The 24,477-nt window shown below is 35.7% G+C and overlaps 2 protein-coding genes across 5 annotated transcripts in view; both read left to right on the top strand.

The window, feature by feature from the left end:
* Positions 1-24,477, top strand: part of SLC30A9 (solute carrier family 30 member 9) — a 77,427-nt gene that overhangs the window by 18,626 nt on the left and 34,324 nt on the right. For 2 of the 4 annotated variants that reach the window (XM_059923078.1, XM_059923079.1), the window contains 7 exons: positions 5,723-5,785; positions 8,111-8,210; positions 9,893-9,985; positions 10,356-10,438; positions 17,407-17,465; positions 20,765-20,832; positions 23,152-23,254. In XM_059923078.1, coding sequence (XP_059779061.1) covers positions 5,723-5,785; positions 8,111-8,210; positions 9,893-9,985; positions 10,356-10,438; positions 17,407-17,465; positions 20,765-20,832; positions 23,152-23,254 — 569 coding nt within the window. Of the gene's footprint in view, positions 1-4,451; positions 4,492-5,722; positions 5,786-8,110; positions 8,211-9,892; positions 9,986-10,355; positions 10,439-17,406; positions 17,466-20,764; positions 20,833-23,151; positions 23,255-24,477 lie in introns of all 4 variants that reach the window. The other 2 variants (XM_059923076.1, XM_059923080.1) reach the window with 2 other exon arrangements.
* On the top strand, positions 594-1,643 carry LOC132366727 (transcription initiation factor TFIID subunit 13-like). Its single transcript, XM_059924312.1, has 2 exons — positions 594-668; positions 1,158-1,643. The coding sequence occupies exons 1-2, from the start codon at positions 594-596 to the stop codon at positions 1,557-1,559; spliced, it is 477 nt and encodes a 158-aa protein (XP_059780295.1). The 3' UTR covers positions 1,560-1,643.

Raw genomic sequence — 24,477 nt, 5'->3', positions numbered from 1 at the left:
TTTTTTTGTGGTGGCTTCTCTTGTTGTGGAGCAGGGGCTCTAGGCGCGCGGGCTTCAGTAGTTGTGGCTAGCGAGCTCAGTAGCTGTGGCTTGCGGGCTCTAGAGTGAAGGCTCAGTAGTTGTGGCACACGGGCTTAGTTGCTCCGTGGCATACGGGATCTTCCCGGACGAGGGCTCAGACCCATGTCCCCTGCATCGGCAGGCGGATTCTTAACCACTGCACCACCAGGGAAGTCCCCAGAATTGCTTTAAATAAGTTTAATATCCTCAAAAGAATAAATGAAGTACTCATATTTTGAAACACAAACTGGCAGAAATAAAAGCAGAACAAGGAAATCTGGGAAAGAGCCAACTATAGAGCTTACAAATGAAAGTGTAATCACTAAAGTACGAATTTAATAAATAGCCATAGTCAAGTAGAGAATTAGTAAATTGAAATTCACCCTGAATGAGCATAGGAAAGCAAAAAGATTTTCCAAGAAAATGAAAAAGCTTTAAAAAAGCATGAAGCTCTAGCCTATATTTAATAGGCATTTCAGAGAGAGAGAGAGAAAGAATAGAGAAATGGTGGAGAAATTATATATAAAGAGATAATGGATGAGAATTTTTCAGAATTTGAGAAAAACAAGGATCTTCAGATCAAAAATACACTTTTAGTACTAAACAGGGTAAATGAAAAGAAACCCATAGATTTCAAAACTGAAACAAGAAACAACCCAACTTAAAAGTTTCCAAAGAGAAAGTCAGCCTGCTATCAGTACAATTGTTGCTCTCTTGAAGTAGACTTTTTATCTGCAACAGTATGCAGAAAATAAGGGAGGAGTGATTTGGAGTAATAGCCATGGAAGGGTAAGAAGAAAAATAAATGTTACCCTAGAATTTTATACTTGTCTAAATAATCATTCTAGAGGGAAGGCAAAAATAAAAACATTTCACATATATAAAGATGACTATCATTTACTACTAACCTACCCACATTAAGAAAAAACTATTCAAATATGTATTTTTATAAGATGCAGAGTAAACTCAGGGAAAGAAGCGTTGGGATATAAAAGGGACAGTGAAAAGCAAGAAATGGATAAAATGTGTTGATAAAGTTAATTATTGATAGTAAAAATAATAAACATTTTATATTAAATGCTAAAATTTTAGTCAAGAGTAATAAGATAGGGCTGGCTGCTGGGATAGCAGATGAAGAAGAAGATCCCACCTTTGAGGAAGAAAATGAAGAAATTGGAGGAGGTGCAGAAGGTGGGCAGGGTAAAAGAAAGAGACTTTTTTCTAAAGAATTATGGTGTATGATGTATGGGTTTGGGGATGACCAGAATCCTTATACTGAGTCAGTAGATATTCTTGAAGACCTTGTCATAGAGTTCATCACTGAAATGACTCACAAGGCAATGTCAATTGGAAGACAAGGTCGGGTACAAGTTGAAGATATCGTCTTCTTGATTCGAAAGGACCCAAAAAAGTTTGCTAGGGTTAAAGACTTGCTTACTATGAATGAAGAATTGAAACGAGCTAGAAAAGCATTTGATGAAGCAAACTATGGATCTTGACACCTTTTGTACTTTCTGAAGCTTCATTATTTTCTGGGGAAACCATATTTAATAACTATATTTTCCACAGTAAGGTTCTGATATCTAGCTATGTCAATGAAAGATAGAGAACCACAAAGTTTTCAGTCTTTATTTTCATGTCTTCAATTTTAGAGTGTTATTTGAGCCTTTAATTGCCTGCCATTATATTACCATACTTTGAATTACTTACTGGATTTTAATGACCACATGTACGTCAAAGTACCTTGCAAACCATTCAGTTCCTTCTGATTTTTTGCCATTGTAGGCTGTACTGTGGCTGTTTAATATGTGAAATCTAAATGGTACCTTTGATAGCTAAGACATGTGTTTCATGTTTCTGAAGTTTTTAGATTACAGTAGTCTAAGTTATTAAAAGATAGTGAACTGGTTTGTGTTTCTTTTAAGGAGAAAATGATAGAAAATACAGCCTTTTTAAAGAGTGTTTATTTGTCTTAAGATAATTTGTTTTAATACTCTTCTTTAGATAACGAGTGATTTTTTTGATTTTAATTTTTTTATTTTTTGAGAAACTTAAAAGTTTCCTATGAATGCTTCTGTGTTGGAAGACCTATTTGATTTAAAATCTTTGGGGCTTATACAGTTTGTCAGGTTTTAAGAGAACTCATTTTCCCAGGTCAAATTAAAGCTTCTAAATGTAAGTATTTTCAGTAGCAGGAATGGCATTGCTGAAAAAGCTGATGGTAGGATAAGCATTTGGGGTAGTGTTTTATTAACATATTTGTTAGTACCTGTTCATTGTGGAAATGTGTACTTGACTAAGACCATGTGTGGCTATGGAAACCACTTTTGTAGTTCAGCATATACAGGTTTTGTGTGTATTTAGCTTACTGTATTATTCTTGCACTTAGCGTAAAGTAAGGATTTAAAATTGCATTTAAGGGGATCATTGGATATTACTGTTTGTGAAACTGAATGTTTTGTGTGCCGCTTATAAACATTATCTATGAATCAGTACTTAGGAAAATTTTACTTAACCTATCAATATAAGGAATAAAGTATGAAAAATTAAAAAGATTAAAAAAAAAAGAGTAATAAGATAGAAGAAGTTTTCAGTGGTTAAAGGTTTTTTTCTTGTTCAGAGGAAGGTAGAGATGGGGAATGACTTAACAGATGGTTAGAAAGATTTATAGGAAAGTATGTATGTTAAATTTCTAAATGGAATCATGAAAACAATAGAACTATAATCTTATAAATTCAAAGCCAGCGTGGGCGTGGGGTGAGAGGAGGATATAGAAAACTTTATGAATCTAACAGATGGCAGGATAGGCAAAAGAAAAATAAAAACAAAGGAAAAAAAGGATGGTAAGCTGAAGTCAGACAATAAGGTGGCAGAAGTCTAAATCAGGTAACCAAGTAGTCAGTCAGGTTTCATGGTGTTGCCTATCATTTATATATACTCATATTCTAAATATGTAGAAATGGTTCATTTCCATTTATTTCATCATTTCCACCTCTATATAAAATAAAATCAATATTTCCTTGATTCCATTCTCTTTTCCAGCTCTTACTGAAAGTCCAGATATTGCTTTCACTTCCTCATCTCCCATTCTCACCTCAACCTGTTGCTCCGTCCCTACTCTTCCTGCTGAAACTGCTGTTGTCAAAAGGTTGCCAGTGATCTTCATGTTGCTGATCCAGTTTTCGCTTCTATCCTCTTTTCCCAAAAATACACAAATATCTACTTATAAATCAATTATTATTTTAAACATAGACGTAATGTAGGAAAGTGGTTAAGAGAGGAGACTAATCGAAATGACTTGGGTTTCAATCCTGACTGTACTTCCATGTTTAAAATACTAGCTGTGTGACTTTGAGGGAAGTTCCAAAACTTCCTGAATAAGATGAAGATAATAATAGTACTTACCTCAGAGCAGTTTTGTGAGGATTAAATGAAATAATGCATGTAAAACACAGAGTGTACTGTATGTGGCACATGGTAAATACCTAGTAAATGTTAGCTATTGTTAATAAGCTCCAAAATGTTATATTATTGAATGAAGATATAAATATAATAAGAGAAAAGGTTTTAAGGGTGAGATTTTTATTACAAAATATTTGATACATATAAAAGAATACATGCTATGTATATGTAAGTTAGAAAGCATAATAACATCAACGCCTGGGAATTTACCACCTAACCTGAGAACCTTGCATTCTTTTTTTTTTAAACTTTTAATTTTATTTATTTATTTATTGTTTATTTGGCTGTGTTGGGTCTTCGTTGCTGCATGTGGGCTTTCTCCAGTTGTGGCAAGCGGGGGCTACTCTTCATTGTGGTGCACGGGCTTCGCATTGCCGTGACTTCTCTTGTTGCGGAGCACGGGCTCTAGGTGCGCAGGCTTCAGTAGTTGTGGCTCGCGGGCTCTAAAGTGCAGGCTCAGTAGTTGTGGCGCACGAGCTTAGCTGCTCTGTGGCATGTGGGATCTTCCCAGACCAGGGCTCGAACCCATGTCCCCTGCATTGGCAGGCGGATTCTTAACAACTGTGCCACCAGGGAAGCCCCTATTGTATGTATTCTTTTGTGATTTACTTTTTTCATTAAAATTGTTTGCTATGATTTATCTTAATGGTGTATGTGTCTAGTTCATTAATTTTTATGGAGATAATTATAGCATGTACTTTTGGGGGTTGTTGTGTGAATTGAGTTGATGCATGTAAAGTGCTTAGGATAGTGCTTGCTCAAAGAAAGATAGCCATTATGTTTATTCTTCTTCACTGCTGTATGAATTTTTTTTTTTTAATTGGAGTGTAGTTGCTTTACACTGCTATGTCAGTTTCTGCTGTATAGCAAAGTGAATCACCCATACGTATACATATATCCCCTCTTTTTTGGGTTTCTTTCCCATTTAGGTCACCACAGAGCACCGAGTAGAGTTCCCTGTGCTGTACAGTAGGTTCTCATTAGTTATCTATTTTATACATAGTAGTGTATATATGTCAATCCCAATCTCCCAATTCGTCCCCCAACCCCCATGAAATGTTGTTGTATGAATATAACATGGTTTGTTTATCTGTTCTCATGCTGATGGACATTTGGGTTGTTTCCAGTTTGAAACAACAGAACACAGTACTGCTTTGAACGAATGTTCATGTACCTCTCTCCTTGTACCCTTGTACAAGTTTCTATGTGCCAAGTATATTGACCTAGCAGTAGAATTGCTAGGTAATAGGTTATGCTTGTGTTCAACTTCATTAGATAGTGCCAACTTGTTTACCAAGGTAATTGTGCCTGTTTATATTTCTACCAGCAGTGTATGAGTTCCCGTTGCTCCATACCCTTGCCAACATTAGGTATTATCATATTTTTTTATTTTTTGTAATCTGATGGCTGTAAAACAGCATCTTGTGATTTCATTTGGATTCTGTTAATAATGAGGCTATCGTCTCTTCATATGTTTATTGGTTATTTGTATTTCCTTTCCTGTGCAAGTTTGTTCTTGTCTTCTGCCCTTATTTTTTCTAATGGGTTGTCTTTTTGTTAATAGATCTGGAGGAATTGTTAAATATTCTTGATAGTTATCCTTTGTTGATTATATTTGCTGGATATTATCTTCTCCTAATTAAGTCATTAATTTACCTGGAATTGGTTGTTTATGGTGTGAGGTAGATTCCAGTTTTTTCATTAAATTTTTTGGAGGGGAGGGAGTTGTACAGTTGTTCCAATAACCACTTAATCGTCATCCTTTCTTCATTGAATAGTATCTATAGAACAGTTTTGGGTGGAAAAATTGACAGCATGTGCCCTTGTTTTAAAGCGGTGCATCTAAATTTTCACCATTGAATGCAATGTTTGTTGTAGGTTTGCTTTACCCTTTAAGGAAATTCCTTTTTGTCCTAGTTTTCTTAAAAAGGTTTGAAACTTGCATGGGTGCTGAATTTTATTAAATGCTCTTTGTTTAGCTCCTGAAATGATTCTATAGTTTTTCTCCTTCAATCTGTTAATGAGGAGAATTAATAGCTTTTCTAATGTTTAACTGCTCTTTCATTCCTAGGATAAATCCAACTTGGTCTGTGATAATATTATCTTTTGTATACATTGCCAGATTGTCAGCTAATATTAAGTTTATAGGTTTGTATGAAAACAACTGCTTAATACAACTTTTTAAAAATGAACTTTACAGCAGAGAATATTGGTGCAGAACTGAAAGCTCCACTTATTAAGCAAGAACCTCTCCAAGTAAGAGGTAAATATATTTTATTCTATTTTTTATTATAATGGTGTTTTGAATTAAATATATAAAGTTAGTTTATATAGAGCTCTTTATAGTTACAAGGGTATATTCATTTTTCTTTAAATATATTGACCATAAAGAGTTATTCTATTTATAAACTAATTTTCTATTGAAGTTTACTTTACATTTTGGTCATAAATTTTATGGAAGTTCTTTTTTCAAAAGCCCAAAGAAAGGAGTAATGGCAAATAAAAATCAATTGCTTTATCATTTTTAGAAAAATAATGTGATTAATAAAGAACAAGAGGCCAACACCTACAGCTTGTTCAAATCCAGGTAGAGTTTGGACATTCTTGTCTGATTTCCTTTTCTGGGAGTGATTGAGTGATGAAGGAATTCTTGTTTGCAGCTCTCTTCTTTATAACGCGCTATGGCTCCCATCTCCAAAGTAGCATGTTTCACGGAGGTACTAATTCTGTGATTAGGAGCACCATGGCTTTGGTGTCAGACAAAAGTGGATTCAATTTGTAACTTCAGGACATACTAGCTGTATGGCTTTGGGCAGTTTACTTTATTTCTCTGAGCCTTAGTTTCCTCCCTATAAAATCGTGCTAAAAATGGGACTTCTCTTCTAGGATAACTTTGGAGATGATAGTGTAGAGTCACAATTAAGAATACTTAATGTTGTCTTATCATCAGTAATCTGGGCTAGGACAGGCCAACAGGGATTTCTAGCTACTTTGAAGAAATTATTAAAAAGTAATGTAGGGCTTCCCTGGTGGCGCAGTGGTTGAGAATCTGCCTGCTAATGCAGGGGACACGGGTTCGAGCCCTGGTCTGGGAAGATCCCACATGCCACAGAGCAACTGGGCCCGTGAGCCACAATTACCGAGCCTGCGCGTCTGGAGCCTGTGCTCCGCAACAAGAGAGGCCGCGATAGTGTAAGGCCCGCGCACCGCGAGGAAGAGTGGCCCCCGCTTGCCGCAACTAGAGAAAGCCCTCGCACAGAAACGAAGACCCAACACAGCCATAAATAAATAAATAAATAACTGATTGAAGGACTTTATTTAAAAAAAAAAAAAAAAAAGTAATGTAAAAAAAAAAACTAATCTTTTTGAAGAGCGATGTAATTCTCCTCTCTGATCCAGAGAAGTTTATTTGGATTTAGAATTTTAGGATTTTTAGAGTAAGGTAGTTTAGAGAAACTCATGCAAAAAGAAACCTGAACTTGTTTATATACTTATTTTCAAATAAGGTTTTGGTTTTTATATTGAACTTTATTTTTGAAATGTTCTTGTTAACTATTATTTGTGCATTTGATTTTAATAGTTCATGTGTTATTTTAAGAGTCTTTTTACCTACTGTAGTGATGGATAATTTTAGTCTTAATTTATTCTTTCAACTTGTAAGTACAATAGAAAACTCAATAGTTACTAGACATTAGAATAGAATATGAAGTGACTAGGTGACAATTTTCAGAGATTTGCTTATGTTATTTGTCTGTGTTTTGTGACCAAAAGTCTCACTTTATAAAAGTGAACAGACCAATGTTGACTGTAATTTTTAATTCATAGACTATAATTGATACCAAATTGGTATTTTATTTTATTATTGATGTCTCTGGCTTTTTTATGAACAGATTGATACTTGATAATAGGAAAAATTTAGAAGGCAGTATTTTACCTATAGTCTATAATTAACTTCCTATAATTTTTAACTGATAAAAATGTTCCTTATAGTTACTTCATCTTTGTTACGTTATGTGAAATTGTCCAATGACTTTCAGACTTTTTTGACTGCAACCCACTTAAGAAATACCAATGATCTAGTATATATATAGATTATTATATGTAACTGAAACAAGTTTTCACAAAAAGTGCTTATTCTTCATTATGTGCAGTACTCTTTGATTACTTTCTATTTTCATTTTTTATAAAATGCTGGTTTCACCAGTGTTTGTAAAACACCGAACCAGAGTCTAATTTTTTATTGAAACTTCAGTTCATTTTCATTTAGACCCTAAGTAATTTAAATTGTACTAGTACAATTTAAACAGACCAGTAATACCTATACAAGGTATCCTTTAGACAAAGGGCTTACATTTTGTCATCAGTTACTGATGAACTATGGAGATAAAGCTGGGTGGTTACAAGTGTAATTCTGTCCTATTCTGTACTTGGAGTAAACATTTTTTTTCTGACGCCATTCAGTGCATCAGGAAAAATAGTTTTCTTTGGAATTCATTAGTGAATCCACTTAAAACTCAGCATATGTTCATCTTCAAATGTGACTTCCGATGTGCATATTTAGCATGTTTTCCTATATTTTTGGTTTTAGTCAAAGCCGTCCTTAAAAAGAGGGAATATGGACCAAAGTACACTCAGAATAATTTCATCACTGGAGTCAGAGCAATGAATGAGTTCTGCCTCAAATCCAGGTACAGTAATTTTTAAAAAATGGGGCAGTTTGCTCTATCTAATCTAAATAACCAGTTATTTCCTAGAATTTGTTACCCACTACCATCCATGTGGAAACTTTACCATGGCTCCTTCCTAAATTGAAGAAGTATTTTTATTCAGTTAAAAAAATGTTAAAATTGTTAGCTTACTAAACTGAAGGCTGCTCCAGCACGAGCAGTTCCAGTGTTTCTTGGCTCCTTTAACTCAAAAAGGTAGGTTCTTCAATATCTTTGTGTCACACAAGAACCTTAGGAGTTTTATTGTTATGTTAATATGTAGCAAAATTATCAATAAGATTATTTGCATATTTGTATAACTTTAAAATTTTGGTTTTTTTGGTAAAGCAATTTTGTTATGTTTATGTTCACACTCCAGCTGTGATTCATGTTGAGTATAAATTATTTTCCTTCTTTCTGGTATCTTGTTATTAATTTTCTTGTAATTAAAGAGATTTAGTGAGGTATTTTTCACAGATTTAAACTTTTCCCCCTCTTTTGTGTGTTTACCTAGAAAAACCATATTTATGTGGAAGATTTCTTGGCAATTTCGACATCAGATGATCTAGCCTCCCCCACCCCACCCCCAGCCCATGGTCATATATTCTATGGTATAATATCAAGAAATAAGGATTCCTGTAATCAGTTTTATAACTTCCATAACTATTGAAACAACAACCAATTATAATAATGATATAAAACTATATTCTGTTTCACATACAAAAATTTTGTGAGTTAAGTAGGTTAGGTATTGCTATCTCCACATTATAGGCCAGGGAACATAATAAAGAGTGATGACCTAGCTTATTTAGTGAGTCAATGACAGAGAGGGAACCAGAATATATATCTTTTGTTACTTGGTCCAGACTTTTTTTTATGGATGTGTGATAGTTGATTGTTGAACTTATTTTATTTTATTTTTACTTTTTATTTATTTATTTTTTGACTGCACCACACAGCTTGCAGGATCTTATCCCTGACCAGGGATTGAGCCCAGGCCATGGCAGTGAGAGCCTGGAATACTAACCATTAGGCCACCAGGAAACGCCCCAGATTTTTATTTATAGGTCTTTTCGTTGCTATTACAAACTTTCCTTAGGAAGACCAATGATCAAATTTAGTATGACTATTTAGCAGTGACTTGATGAATGTATAAACCTTTCAGAATTTAAGAGAAAGGAAAATAATTAAATAGCATGAAATTGACACATATTCTTTATAACTTGGTATCTATGAATGATATTACCACTTAGTATTAATCTGGATGTAAACAAATGACTGTAAATTTTAAATTTAAATTCTTAAATAGAGGGGTAATACTCTAATCCATGTTCTTTCCACTTTTCACTTTCTTTCTTCATACATCAGACATTGCAATGGTGTGTCCCTAGCAGATAAAATGCAAGCACTAATAAAGGAATTGAATCTCTACATATTATGTTATGGTATCTATATTGAGCATTGAGAATAATTCTTAGTGTTTCAACTGTCTCTAAGTCACTTTTGTGTACAAAATGTCATCTTTAAACTGCTTTTTACAGGCTATATAGATTTAGCTATTAAAATGAGGATCAGTGTAGTGGCTTTTATCTGCCCTTAATCCTTTTAAGTACATGAACCATATGAACCTTGTCTGAATAAATTCAACGTGTTTCTTTCTTCAGTGATCTAGAACAACTTCGAAAAATCAGACGACGAAGTCCTCATGAAGATACCGAGTCCTTTACTGTATACTTGAGATCAGATGTGGAGACAAAGTAAGAACATAGTTCTTTTAGAATAAAAATACAAGCTGAATTTGGGATTAATAAAAATGTATTTTAGACAGACTCAGAATTTTTAAAATGACATGTTTTAAAAGCAGAATATTTTTACATTTCTAAATTTGTCTGAGAGTTACTAGTATGTACTAGTTAGCAAAAAAAAGTCATAATTTATGAGAAAATTTGCTGTTGAATTTACTCTTATTGTTTAGATTTAATTTAGAAAGATTTAAGTGCTTTATATTTTTCCTAAAGGACCTTATGCTTTGTTGTTAAATTCTCATATCGTTTTAGTTATCTAGATTTAAATATGATTATAATAAAGTCATTAAAATTGTCATTGTTGGTGGTCGTGTGTACACAGATCTTTGGAAGTTTGGGGAAGCCCTGAAGCTCTTGCCAGAGAGAAAAAACTTCGTAAGGAAGCAGAAATAGAATATAGAGAAAGTAAGTATATTAAATTTACAGCTGCGTTAACTGAAAAGCAACTTGTAAGTAAGACCTGTGCCTATAATAACTATGCCTTCCCTAGTGGTTGCCCACCTGTTGGCTTTGGCTTTGTTACTTCTAGCAAATACCAGTTTTCATTTTGGGATTCAGTTATTTTATAAAAACAGTATTATTTCTTTTCTCCTCTATAGCTTTTTAAAGATCATGAGAGCAAGCAAAGCTGGTTTGTGGTTTCTATAAGATATGTGAATATTAAAACTTACAGTCTGATTTGAAGATTGTACCTGTTTAAAGGTAAATCCTAGTTTCTAAGGGGTTTTGGCCTCTCAGAAGAAGCAGACAACTGTTGAGCATCTTTATATTCACAGATATTCTAAGTAGAGCTGCACTTAAATCCACAGGAATGAAATGTTTAGTTTCTTTTTTTTTAAATTTGTTTTTCAGTGAGGTAACGTTGGTTTATAACATATATTTCATGTGTACAACATTATATTTCTACTTCTGTTTACCCTACAGTGTGATCACCACCAAAAAATTTAGTTTCCATCTGTTACTGTACAGTTGATCCATTTTACCCATTTCACCCTCAAGTAACCACTATTGTTTTCTGTATCTACATTTTTGGTTTGCTTTGGATTGTTCATTTATTTCATTTGTTTGTTTGTTTGTTTTTTATATTCCACATATGAGTGAAATCATATGGTATTTATATCTCTCCATCTGACTTGTCTCACTTAGCAGATGGCAAGAGTTCACCTTTTTTATGACTGAGTAGTATTCCATTGAGTAAAAATACCACATCTTTATCCATTCATCTGTTGTTGGGCACTTAGGTTGTTTCCATATCTTGGCTATTGAAAATAATGCTGCAATGAACATAGAGGTGTGTATATCTTTTCTAATTAGTGTTTTCATATTCTTTGGATTAAATACCCAAAAATGGGGCTTCCCTGGTGGCGCAGTGGTTGAGACTCTTCCTGCCAATGCAGGGGACACGGGTTCGAGCCCTGGTCCGGGAAGATCCCACATGCCGCGGAGCAACTAGGCCCGTGAGCCACAGCTACTGAGCCTGCACGTCTGGAGCCTGTGCTCCGCAACAAGAGAGGCCGCGATAGTGAGAGGCCCGCGCAGCGCGATGAAGAGTGGCCCCCACTTGCCTCAACTAGAGAAAGTCCTCGCACAGAAACGAAGACCCAACACAGCCATAAATAAATAAATAAATAAATTTAAAAATAAATAAATAAATAAATAAATAAATACCCAAAAATGGGATAGCTGGATCATATGGTAATTTTTTTTTTTTTAATTTTTATTTATTTTTATTTTATTATTTATTTTTTTTGGCTGTGTTGGGTCTTCGTTTCTGTGCGAGGGCTTTCTCCAGTTGCGGCAAGCGGGGGCCCCTCCTCATCGCGGTGCGCGGGCCTCTCACTGTCGCGGCCTCTCCCGTTGCGGAGCACAGGCTCCAGACACGCAGGCTCAGCAGTTGTGGCTCACGGGCCTAGCCGCTCCGTGGCATGTGGGATCTTCCCGGACCGGGGCACGAACCCATGTCCCCTGCATTGGCAGGCGAATTCCTAACCGCTGCGCCACCAGGGAAGCCCCCATATGGTAATTTTATTCTTAATTTTTTGAGGAATCGCCATACTGTTTTCCTTAGTAGACTGCACTAATTTGCATTCCCATCAACAGTGCATATGGTTTTCCTTTTCTCCACATCCTCACCAACACTTGTTTTTTCTTGCCTTTTTGATACTAGCCATTCCAACAGGCGTGAGGTGATGTCTCATTGTGTTTTGATTTGCATTTCCCTAATAATTAGTGATGTTGAACATCTTTTCATATTCTATTGGCCATCTGTATGAAAAAATGTCTTTGGAAAAATGCCTATTCAGCTCCTCTGCATTTTTTAATTGTTTTTTTTGTTGTTGTTGTTGTTTAATTGTGTTGTCTATATTTTTTGGATATTAACCCCTTATCAGATATTTCATTTCTTTTCCCTTACCTGAGGAGATATAGCTAGAAAGATAGAGTGAGGACCGATGTCAGAGTGTACTGCTTATGTTTTCTTCTAGGAGTTTTATGGTTTCAAGCCTTACATTGAGGTCTTTAATCCATTTTGGGTTGATTTTTGTTTAGGGTGTGAGATGATGGCCTAGTTTCATCTTTTTGCATGTAGCTGTCCCAATGTCCCAATTTCCCCAACTAATGAGTTGAAGAGACTGTCCTTCTTCCATTGTATGATATTTGCTCCTTTGTCATAAATTAATTGTCCATATATGTGTGGGTTTGTTTCTGGGCTCTAAATTCTGTTCCACTGATATATGTCTCTGTTTTTCTGCCAATACCATGCTGTTTTGATCACTATGGCTTTGTAATTTAGTTTGAAATCAGGGCATGTGATACCTCCAGCTTTATTTTTATTCTTTTCTCTCAGTATTGCTTTGGCTATTTGGGGTCTTTTGTGGTTTCATAAAACTTTTAGAATTTTTTGGTTCTATTTCTGTGAAAAATGCCCTTGGGGTTTTGATAGGAATGTGTTGAGTCTCTAGCTGAAATGTTTTTTTTGTTTTAAATTGGGGTATAGTTGTTTTACAATGTTGTGTTAGTTTCTGCTGTACAGCAAAGTGAAGTAGAGTTCCCTGTGCTATACAGCAGGTTCTCATTAGTTATTTTATACATATTAGTGTATATATGTCAATCCCAATCTCCCAATTCATCCCATCCCTCCTTTCCCCCCTTGGTGTCCATACATTTGTTCTCTATGTGTGTCTCTATTTCTGCCTTGCAAACAGGTTCATCTCTACCATTTTTCTAGATTCTACATACATGCATTCATATACAATATTTGTTTTTCTCTTTCTGACTTACTTCACTCTGTATGACAGTCTCTAGGTCCATTCACATCTCTACAAATGACCCAGTTTCGTTCCTTTTTATGGCTGAGTAATATTCCATTGTATATATGTACCACATCTTCTTTATCCATTCGTCTGTCAATGGGCATTTAGGTTGTTTCCATGACCTGGCTATTGTAAATAGTGCTGCAATGAACATTGGGGTGCATGTGTCTTTTTTTTTTTTTAATAAATTTATTTATTTTATTTACTTGTTTTTGGCTCCTTTGGGTCTTGGTTGTGGTGCACGGGCTTCATTGCGGTGGCTTCTCTTGTTGCCGAGCACGGGCTCTAGGCATGCGGGCTCAGTAGTTGTGGCTCACGGGCTCTAGAGCACAGTCTCAGTAGTTGTGGCACACAGGCTTAATTGCTCCACTGCATGTGGGATCTTCCCGGACCAGGGCTCATGGGGCCGTGTCCCCTGCATTGGCAGGCGGATTCTTAACCACTGCGCCACCAGGGAAGCCTGCATGTGTCTTTTTGAGTTATGGTTTTCTCTGGTTATATGCCCAAGAGTTGGATTGCTGGGTCATATGGTAATTCTATTTTTAGTTTTTTAAGGAACCTCCATACTGTTCTCCATGGCGGTTGTATCAATTTACATTCCCACCAACAGTGCAAGAGGGTTCCCTTTTCTCCGCACCCTCTCCTGTAGCTGAAATGTTTACTTTTTTTTTTTTTTTTTTTGGCTGCACTGCACGGCTTATGGGATCTTAGTTTCCTGACCAGGGATTGAACCCGTGCCCTCTGTAGTGGAAGCGCAGAGTCCTAACCACTGGACCACCAGGGAATTCCATGAAATGTTTACTTTTGATGAAAGAAATACATGTTGGGGTCAGGGAGCCCCAGAATTGTGGTATCACTATTCAGTTAATGGCTTCCATTGGGTTTCTTTATAGGCAATACAGGTGCTAATATAGGATATGATGAAATCATCTTCGAGTAGGGCATAATCCATTGGGGAATTAGATACTTGTACTACAGTTACACTTCTGTTACTCTGTGGAACTGAACGGTAATGTGGCAGGATTAAAGTAGAGATAGACGTGCTAGAATCTGCAAAAATTAGACATTTTTTTTTTGGTCAGGCTTTATTTAGGAGGATTCTGACTTCTTTAACTATATTTCTAAGTTCTGCATAGGACCAAGGCTTAAAGGTGACAATATTTCCTTCTCCTCATGAGTTGGTGAAGTTTCTAGGTGGAAATTGTGAGACAGTTGTGGTCAGTAGCACAGGAAGAAAAGGGGTTGGGAGAGTTTTTTGCGTGTGTGGGTGTTCAGTGTCAAGAGGGACAGCAGTGGGTAGGAAGGAGATCAGGAGATGGGGAAGAACGTGGAGAAGACATGCAAGGAAGGAAAGAACAAAGTAGGCAAAGTCGTGGTGCTCAACTTCACTTTGGCCAGTGGAAACATCTCAAATTGGCTCCGAAGTCCTTTTGTCATAATCCAGGTACTGTTGTAGCATCATTGCTTTTAGGTACAATAAGATGTTTCAGGTTTATTTAGTATATTTCCTGCCCCAGATTGGGAATCAGCCATTTCTAATAGGAGATCCTTTCCTTTTAATAGGAAATAAAATTGAGAGACCTGTGGGCATTAGGGATACTCATTCTTAACAGGGTGATGTATTTTTAAGGTCTTTTCAGTGGACAGAGCTAGGAAATACTTTTTGTTTCTTAAGAAAAAATACATAGGTTATTCTGATAAACACTGTTTCTTTTTGTATCTCTTACACTGAAAATCTTATTTCTTAATTCATTATCATAATTAATTACATTTTTGGTTTGTTCTTTTATGTGTATACACACATATAGAGAGAATACAGTGTAGTTTAAAACTAACAGGATCGATATTGCTATCAAGGTGTTTTAAGATTTCTGTTTTTCTTTTTGTCATTATTATATATCCCACTAGGGATATATAGTCAAATGTCTATGCTTTAAAGTCACTTTTAATTTCTCATTGTATGGATAAACCATCTAACAGATGTAAAATTAGCTTCATTTGTTTCATTTTGCTTTCGATTTTGAGAAATTATTTTTATTTTATAATTTTGTAAAACGTTTACACGATTCCAAAGTGACCTTTACCAGACAAAACACTTCAGAGAAGTTTAGCTCCCATCCCTGTCTTCTCTACCCTACTCCCTCTTTCTAACATAGGTAACTGTTTAAAAAATTAGTTTGGGGTCTTTCCTGGTGGCATAGTGGTTAAGAATCCGCCTGCCAATGCAGGGGACACTTGTTCGAGTCCTGGTCCAGGAAGATCCCACATGCCACGGAGCAACTAAGCCCGTGCACCACAGCTACTGAGCCTGCACTCTAGAGCCCGCGAGCCACAGCTACTGAAGCCCACGCGCCTAGAGCGCGTGCTCCACAACAAGAGAAGCCACCGCAGTGAGAAGCCCGTGCACCGCAACGAAGAGTAGCCCCCGCTCGCTGCAACTAGAGAAAACCCGTGCACTGCAACAAAGACCCAACAGCAGCCAAAAATAAACAAAATAAAATTAATTAATTAAAAAAGAATTTAGTTTGGGGGTTAGTTTTTCCATTAAAAAAATGCAATAAAATAGCATACATACTGGCAATTTAGACTCCCCTTTTCATAAATAAGGCATACTATGCATACTTTCTGTGCTTGCTTTTTTTTTTTTTTTTTTTTTTTTAACTTGATAATATGTCCTGGAGAATATTCCATAGCAGGAAATAGAGACATTTCTTCATTTCTTTTATAATACTCCATTTTGGGGGCTACACCATAGTTTATTCAGTTATTTCCTCCTAGGTCATTTCCAGTTTTTTGCTAGTAAAATAATGATACCATGAATAGCCTTGTACATATATTAAAGGAGATATTTAAAGTACAGAATTTGAGAAAGCACAGTAATAGAAAAATATTTTTTCCTGTATTTTTAAACTTTGAGCTAACAATGAAGAATTGGTTCTTATATTTTTTAGTTAATACTGAGAAAGAATCTTAGCAAACTGCCTTTATCTCATTGCAAAAATACAACATAAAATTTATCATTTTAACTTTTTATGTGTACAGTTCAGAAGTGGTAAGTATATTAACATTGTTATGAAACATTTCCAGAAAATGTTCTTCTGGAACCTTTTTCATCTTGCAAAACTGAAACTGTACATGTTAAACAATTCCCTTCTCCCTCTCCCTCGAGCCCCTAGTAACTACTATTCTTTTTTCTGCTTCTATGAATTTGACTACTGTAGATACCTCACATAAATGGAATCATACAGTATTTGTCTTTTTGACTAAGTTATTTCACTTAGCATAATGTCCTCAAGGTTCATCCATGTGACAGGATTTCCTTCCTCATAAAGTTTAAATAATATTCCATTGTATGCATATACCACATTTTGTTTATCCATTTATTCATCCATGGATGTTTTGGTTGCTTTCACTTCTTGCCCATTGTGAATGGTGCTGCTGTGTGCTGCTGTGAATTTGGGTGATCATATGGTAGTTTTTAATTTTTTTGAAGAACCTCCATGTTTTCCGTGGCAGTTGCAATATTTTATTATCCTACCAACATACTCAAGATTTCCAGTTTCTCTACATCCTTGCCTATACTTGTTACTATTATTATTATTTTTTTGGCTGCACTGTGTGGCGTGCGGGATCTTAGTTCCCTGACCAGTGATCAAACCTGTGCTCCCTGCATTGAGAGTGTGGAGTCTTAACCACTGGACCACCAGGGAAGTCCCTATATTTGTTATTTTTTGTTGTTGTTTTTGTTTTTTTTTTGATAGTAGCCATTCTGATGGGTGTGAAGTGATACCTCATTGTGGTTTTGATTTGCATTTCTCTGATGATTAGTGATACGAGCATCTTTTCATATGCCTGTTGGCCATCTGTGTATCATCTTTGGAGAAAAGTATTCAAATCCTTTGCCTATTTTTTAATCAAGTTGCAAATTCACATTTCTTCTAATAACATATTTTTGTTGGTAGCTAGCTAGTAGAAAATGATTTAACATAGTCTTATTAATCTAAAGTGTGACTGATAAGAATATGTATGACCTAAATGTATTGTGTAATTCTTTTCTTATAGAGCTATTTAGAAACCAAAAAATATTGAGAGAATATAGAGAGTTTCTGGGAAATACCAAGGTAAGGATATCTTTCTGTTAATGTTATGTGTGTATGTGTTGCACAGCAAATCCTAGTATCAGTCCATGGTGAAAATCTAGCATGTCTGTGATCCTATACCAAGATTTTCTTAAGTAGATTGTAATCTACTGAATTACAATCTCTTTGCTTCTGTCTGTTTTTCTTAAAATTAAAAAAATTGGGACATAAGTTCTCTTTAAATTCATAACTGTGTTATAAACCATAAGCATATAGATATAGATGATTTATTTTGTTAGATTTTTAGCAAGATTTAGCTCTTGTATACACCTTTAATTTCCTTTATTCTTTTTCCTTCTACTCTTAACCTTGTTTAACATTCAAAGTGCTAATCCTCTGCTTGTACCCAGGAAGCTCAGCCCTTAGAGGAGAAAATTGCACAGCCATTTTGATGATTTTTTTTCTTTATTATATGAGTGTACAAAATCAGTGGACACTCAATATTTGTCAGTCTTACTAAACTTCCATAGTACGTTCACTCTCCCATTCTGTGAGATATTTACTGCATACCTTTTCCTCTCTTCCCAAACTTCCTGCAGACTCACTTTCCCTCTTCAGCTGATGACCTTGTTTTATATTTCATTGAAAAAATAGATCTAATCGGATAGAAGTACCTTATCTTTCCATTAGCAGGTTTACTACCTTATTGACAAGTGTGCCAGAATAACTTTGTTTTCCTTCCTATGAGAAGGAAATTAATATTGGGACCAGTATAGAAAGTTTACCTTTACTGTCCCACTTGTTTATTTTATTTTTTTTAAACTAGATTGCCTGTTCATTATTAAAGGATATATGACTCAGGAACAGCCAGATGGAAGGGGTGCAGGAGGCAAGGCATGTGGGAAGGGGCTCAGAACTTCATGCTCTGTGGGCAGCCACTCTCCCTGCATCTCCACACATTCACCAAACCCCGTCCTGTCAGGGTTTTATGGAGGCTTCATTACATAAGCATGATTGATTAAACCACTGGCCATTGGAGGCTAAACTCAATCTCCAGCCTCTTTTCCCAGCACTGGAGGTTGGAAAGTTATAACCCTCTAATTACATGGTTGGCTCCTCTGGTGACCAGCCCCAAATCTTACTTTCTTTTTTTTTTGTTTTTTCTAACTAATTTTTATTAGAGTATAGTTGCTTTACAATGTTGTGTTAGTTTCTGCTGTACAGCAGAGTGAATCAGCTATACCTAGACATATATCCCCTCTTCTTTGGATTTCCTTCCCATTTAGGTCACCACAGAGCACTGAGTAGAGTTCTCTGTGCTATACAGTAGGTTCTCACTAGTTATTTATTGATATTTTATACATAGTAGTGTATATATATGTCAATCACAATCTTCCAATTCATCCCCCCCACCCCCCTTCCCTGCTTGGTGTCCATACGTTTGTTCTCTACGTCTGTGTCTCTATTTTTGCTTTGCAAATAAGTTCATCTGTATCATTTTCCTAGATTCTACATATAAGCGATACTATACAATATTTGTTTTTCTCTTTCTGACTTACTTCACCCTGTATGACAGTCTCTGGGCCCATCCACGTCTCTGCAAATGGCACGATTTCATTCCTTTTTATGGCTGAGTAATATTCCATTCTATATATATATACCACATCTTTTTTATCCATTCCTCTGTTGATAGACGTTTAGGTTGCTTCCATGTCCTGGCTATTGTAAATAGTGCTGCAATGAACATTGGGGTGCATGTATCTTTTTGAATTATGGTTCTCTCTGCGTTTATGCCCAGGAGTAGGATTGCTGGGTATATGGTAGTTCTATTTTTAATTTTTAAAAAATTTTTATTTATTTATTTATTTATGGCTGCGTTGGGTCCTTGTTGCTGTGCACGGGCTTTCTTTAGTTTCGGGGGCTACTCTTCGTTTTGGTGCACGGGCTTCTCATTGCAGTGGCTTCTCTTGTTGTGGAACACGGGCAATGTGCAGGCTTCAGTAGTTGCAGCATGTGGGGTCAGGAGTTGTGGTTCGTGGGCTCTAGAGCGCAGGCTCAGTAGCTGTGGTGCATAGGCTTAGTTGCTCCGCGGCATGCGGGATCTTCCCAGATCAGGACTCGAACCCTTGTCCCCTGCATTGGCAGGTGGATTCTTAACCACTGTGCAAACAGGGAAGTCACCAGCCTTGTTTTTGTCCATTCTTCACACGAAACTTACTTCTGTTTCAGAATCTTTGAGTGTGTTGTATACTCTGCCTAAACCATTTTTCTTCCAAATTTTTCATGGTTGCCTCCTTCTCATCATTGAACTTCTTTCCCTCACTATTCTAACTAAAATAACCCTCTCCATCATACCCCCCCAACACTATTCTCTCAGTCTCTGTTTTAGTTTCTTTATTATATTTATCACTATCAGATATGACGGACTTATTCTCTATCTTCCTATACTAGGCAGTGAGATCTATGAAGGCAGGGACTCTGTTTTGTTTACTGTTGTGCCCCAGCATCTAGAACTGTGCCAGGCATATAGTACTTGTACAATAAATATTTCTTGAATAAATTACATAAGGCAGAATATATGACGTGCTTCAAGAGAAACGTAAAGTACAATAATAAACGTGTAATAGAGTGAGTGTTGTCTGTGGGGGACCAAGGAAGGCTTTACGTAGAAAGGTGACACTTGGCCAGATATACAAGAAGATGAGTAAAGCTTGCCCAGGTTGCGGTGGAAGATGATAGCATTCCAAGGAGAGGAAAGAGCAGGAGGAGAAACACAGAAAGTATAAATTCAAGGAACAGCAGAACATTTGACTGAAGAAAAATATTTTCCCTGAATATGTTCTTGTTTGATTTCCTTTTGTTTTGGTGTGTTTTGAAATTAAACACAGTGTTATCACTTGATGTCTTTGGTCTTTAGAGAACAGTCATGAGTTAAATTAGAGCAACAAACTTTTTGGCTTTGGCTGTTCCTTGTACTATAAGTTAAAAAGTTGCTCAAGAAATGGGAAAATTTTAGAGTATTTCGGTGCAGTACATTTTTATCACTTTACTTCTGGTTTTTATGTAACCAACTCGGAATTTTTCCTGAAGTAGGCAGGAAATGATTTACAAGGAAATAAACAATTAATGTTCTGCAAAAGGACCCACATGTACTTTCAATTTCCGTCTTCTCACATCTTAAACAGGAAATTCTAGAGAAAAAGAATTAAATAAGTAAATCTAGTTGTTTAGAGGCGTTGATAAAGGAGGTATTTTCTGGTGTGTCAAGAGTCACTTATTAGCGTCATAATGCTTCTCTGGGAAATGTTAGAGATTTTTTTGTTTTTGTTTTTGTCTTATAGCCACGCTCTAGACCGACATCAGTTTTTTTTAAGGGGCCAGGAAAGGTGGTGATGGTTGCCATTTGCATGTAAGTACTGAAATATAAGACTTTTAAAATAGAAATATTTTTAATGTATATATCCTTGAATGTATAAATTTATTACTTGGTATCTAGATAAAGATAACGGTGCTCTCTGAAAATTTTTCTCTCATTTTCACTGGCATTTATAGAAGTCTTTTTTAAAAAGTTGAATTGGCCAAGGTTATTTTTAGAGTAACTAAAGCAACCTGGGTTATAACTACTGGAGAGTACCTGCGCTTTTATTTTTCTCCCACTTAACCTTGGTAGAACATAATTAATGCTTTTGCCTCTTTCTTTTTTCCTCTTTCTTCTTTTTTTTTTTTTTTTTTTTAACTTTTTGTTTTATATTGGAGTATAGGCAGTTAACAATGTTGTGATGGTTTCAGGTGCACAGCAAAGGGACTCAGCCATACATATACATGTATCCATTTTCCCCCAAACTCCCCTCCTATCCAGGCTGCCAGATAACACTGAGCAGAGTTCCCTGTGCTATACAGTAGGTTATTCATTTTAAATATAGCAGTGTGTACTTCTCTGTCTTCTTGATTCCTATTATTCTGCCTACCTTTTGTGATTTTACTGAATAATCTAATTTAGGATGTTTAAGAGCATTAATTCCATAATTCATTAGTTTGTTCTTTTATTTCTAAAATAGATGTGTTACATGTGTCAGGAATTTTGATATGGTCTGGAAATGTAAAGGTAAAATACATAATTCTTATCTTCAAGGATTGGAGGGACACTAGACTAGAAGAAGTCATTTGTAATAATACAGAAAAGATAGTGGTAGTAGGGATGGAGAGTCACGGTTAGTTTCAAAAAGTATTTAGGTGGTCTGGTTAGCGATGGTGCCCAGGTTTCTGGTGTGGACAATTGGATAGATACTGCACCATCACTGAGAGAAGGAACGCTGGAAGGAGGGGGCAGGGTGGGAGCAAAGGAAATAATGAGTTCCTTTTTGAGTTTGAGTTATTTATAGGGCACCCAAGGGGAGTTGGTCAGCAGAATTAATTCTTTTCATCAATAAAACAGGATTAACAATGAAAGCTTTTTACATTGGAGGAATGTATGTAATGTATATAAACTGCTTAGCATAGTACCTATACATAATTGTACTTAATAATTATTATTGTTAGTATATATGGCTCTGAAGCTCAGGAGGGAGCTCTGGATTAGAGATATAGAATCAAGAGTTATTAGTATATAGATGATAATTAAAGCCATAGGAGTAGTTAATATCACCTGGAGAATGTGTATGCAGTGTATGAGGAAGGAAAAGCTCTTCAGAAAAAACCTTGAAGAACGCTAACATTTAAGAAACGGGTAGAAGGAAAAGAGCCTGCAGAAGAGACTGAGGAAGAGTAAAGAGAAAGGTAGGAAGAAAACCAGGAGTATTGTGGAAATCAAGGAAGACAGTGTTTTCAGAAAATAGTGGCAAATGCTTCTGTGAGATTAAGGAGAATATTAAAATGTTTTCAGGAATTTAATAGCAAGAAACAGTTGATATATTGATAAAAACAATCTTATGAGGTGTTAATGGCAGAAGCCGCTGTTTAGTGGATTGAAGACTGAGTGCAAAGTGAGGAAAACTGAGACAGCAAGAGTGGATATAATTCTTTCAAGAAATTATTTGAAATGGAGGAGAGGAGAAAAGGGTAGCTGGAAGGGGATGTACAGTTTCCTCATTTATAAAATGAGGATGTAGTAACTACTACAATGTTAGCATTTGTATAACAGAGTTATAATAAAACATGGTAAGTGACTGTAGTATAGTGCCTGAGATAAATTATACTGGTTATTACTGTTGGAATCTGAGCACAGCTGGCTTCCTCAGAGCTAACCGTGTTTATTTTAGCATGTATGGCCTTCTCATATGACACAGACTATTTGGTCTAGTTTTGTCTTCACCTCTGGCATCTGCCTAATTAAATAAACGGACCTTCACCAACGTCTTCCCTTTGACACTGGCCTACTGAACAATACCAAGTGCACATAAGACACAAAATTTCCTTTCTGATTCCATTTTGTTCATATGTAGAACACCCTCTTTTCTCATCTTTTCAAAACGTACTTAAGTAATTTGCTTGCACGTATCATGCCTCTTTCATTTAAATATTTAATGAAACCATAATCTGTATTCTTCAAATTTGCACTCCTGTTGCCTAAAACATAGTAAATCTTAAAGGCTAGGGATTCTTTCTAATGTACTTTGAACAGAATCGTGTGTGTGTGTGTGTGTGTGTGTGTGTGTGTATAAATTAAGTAAGCTTTTGATGGGAATTTTTATTTAAACCTATGCTAAGTTATTTTCTCTTTCTCTCCTAGCAATGGATTAAACTGTTTCTTCAAATTTCTTGCCTGGATTTATACGGGTTCAGCAAGTATGTTCTCAGAAGCTATACACTCTTTATCTGATACTTGTAATCAGGTAAGGGGTAAAAGCTTCTTTCTTATTAAAGTAATATTTTTTTTGAGGCTTTAGTCTAAAAGTTGACATATTTAAAAACGGAATGATTCCTATAGTTGGGTTGTAGAAGAAAATGAAAGTTGTTTTACTCTTGAATGATGATGTACATAGAGATATGACATAGTATTTGAAAGCAGGTTGTTACGCTTTAAAAACTTTTAATAATCAAATATGAAGTGTAAGATTATCAGTCACAGAGACTATTGTGGAAGAGATTCTTATATTAGGTAGAAATGTAGTCTGTGAATATGAGTTCTTAAAACTGTAAGAGCCGGTGGATTTAAGTGTTTTGAATAAAGATATAAAATAGTCACATGTGATTGATGAATTATAATGATTTTCACCTTAGACTAGTATTTTGATTTTGAATACTACAAATCTAAGCCTTTTTTAAGAACACAACATTTCTACTTGTATATCATTTCACACTTTAAAGAATGTGGCCTGTTACAGAGAAAACCTTTTTAGTATTTATTTATTTATTTATTTATACTCCCGTTATGTAAGAACAGATTTGGGAGAACTTACAATAAAAGACACAGGTATAATAAAAATATTTAAGACAAAGTTAAAAATAATAATAAAATGGTAAGAAGCAGGGAGAGCAATCTTTTTAAAATTAAACCTGAGAACTCATGTAACTCACTGTCAAATGGATTAAAACGTTTTGTAAAAGTAAGGAAAGAATACAGGCATTTGCTATTAGTACTAACAATCATTCTCTTGAAGTAAATTTTTATACTCAGTAAATATTTAATAACTACTATTATATAATATTTTGCCTGTTGAGTAGGGGGAGAGGAGGGTGGGAGAGATATGACACACAGTACCTATTTTGTTGAAAGCTTATGTGAACATAAGAAAATTAAAATGTGAAAATATTTGTACATTTGGCCAAGGAGATACGTACATATTATTAATTTTAGTATTAGTCGTTGTTTAAAACATTGAAGACAATTTTTTTTTAACTAATTTATTTTATTTTTGGCTGCGTTGGGTCTTTGTTGCTGCCCATGGGCTTTCTCTAGTTGTGGAGAGCGGGGGCTACTCTTCGCTGCGGTGCACGGGCTTCTCATTTGCAGTGGCTTCTCTTTTGGCACTAGGTGCGCAGGCTTCAGTAGTTGTGGCAGACGGGCTTAGTTGCTCCGCGGCATTTGGAATCTTCCTGGACCAGGGCTTGTACC

The sequence above is a fragment of the Balaenoptera ricei genome, chromosome 5, assembly GCF_028023285.1.
Source record: "Balaenoptera ricei isolate mBalRic1 chromosome 5, mBalRic1.hap2, whole genome shotgun sequence".
Taxonomy (NCBI): Eukaryota; Metazoa; Chordata; class Mammalia; order Artiodactyla; family Balaenopteridae; genus Balaenoptera; species Balaenoptera ricei.
This window is presented reverse-complemented; position numbering and strand designations above follow the sequence as displayed.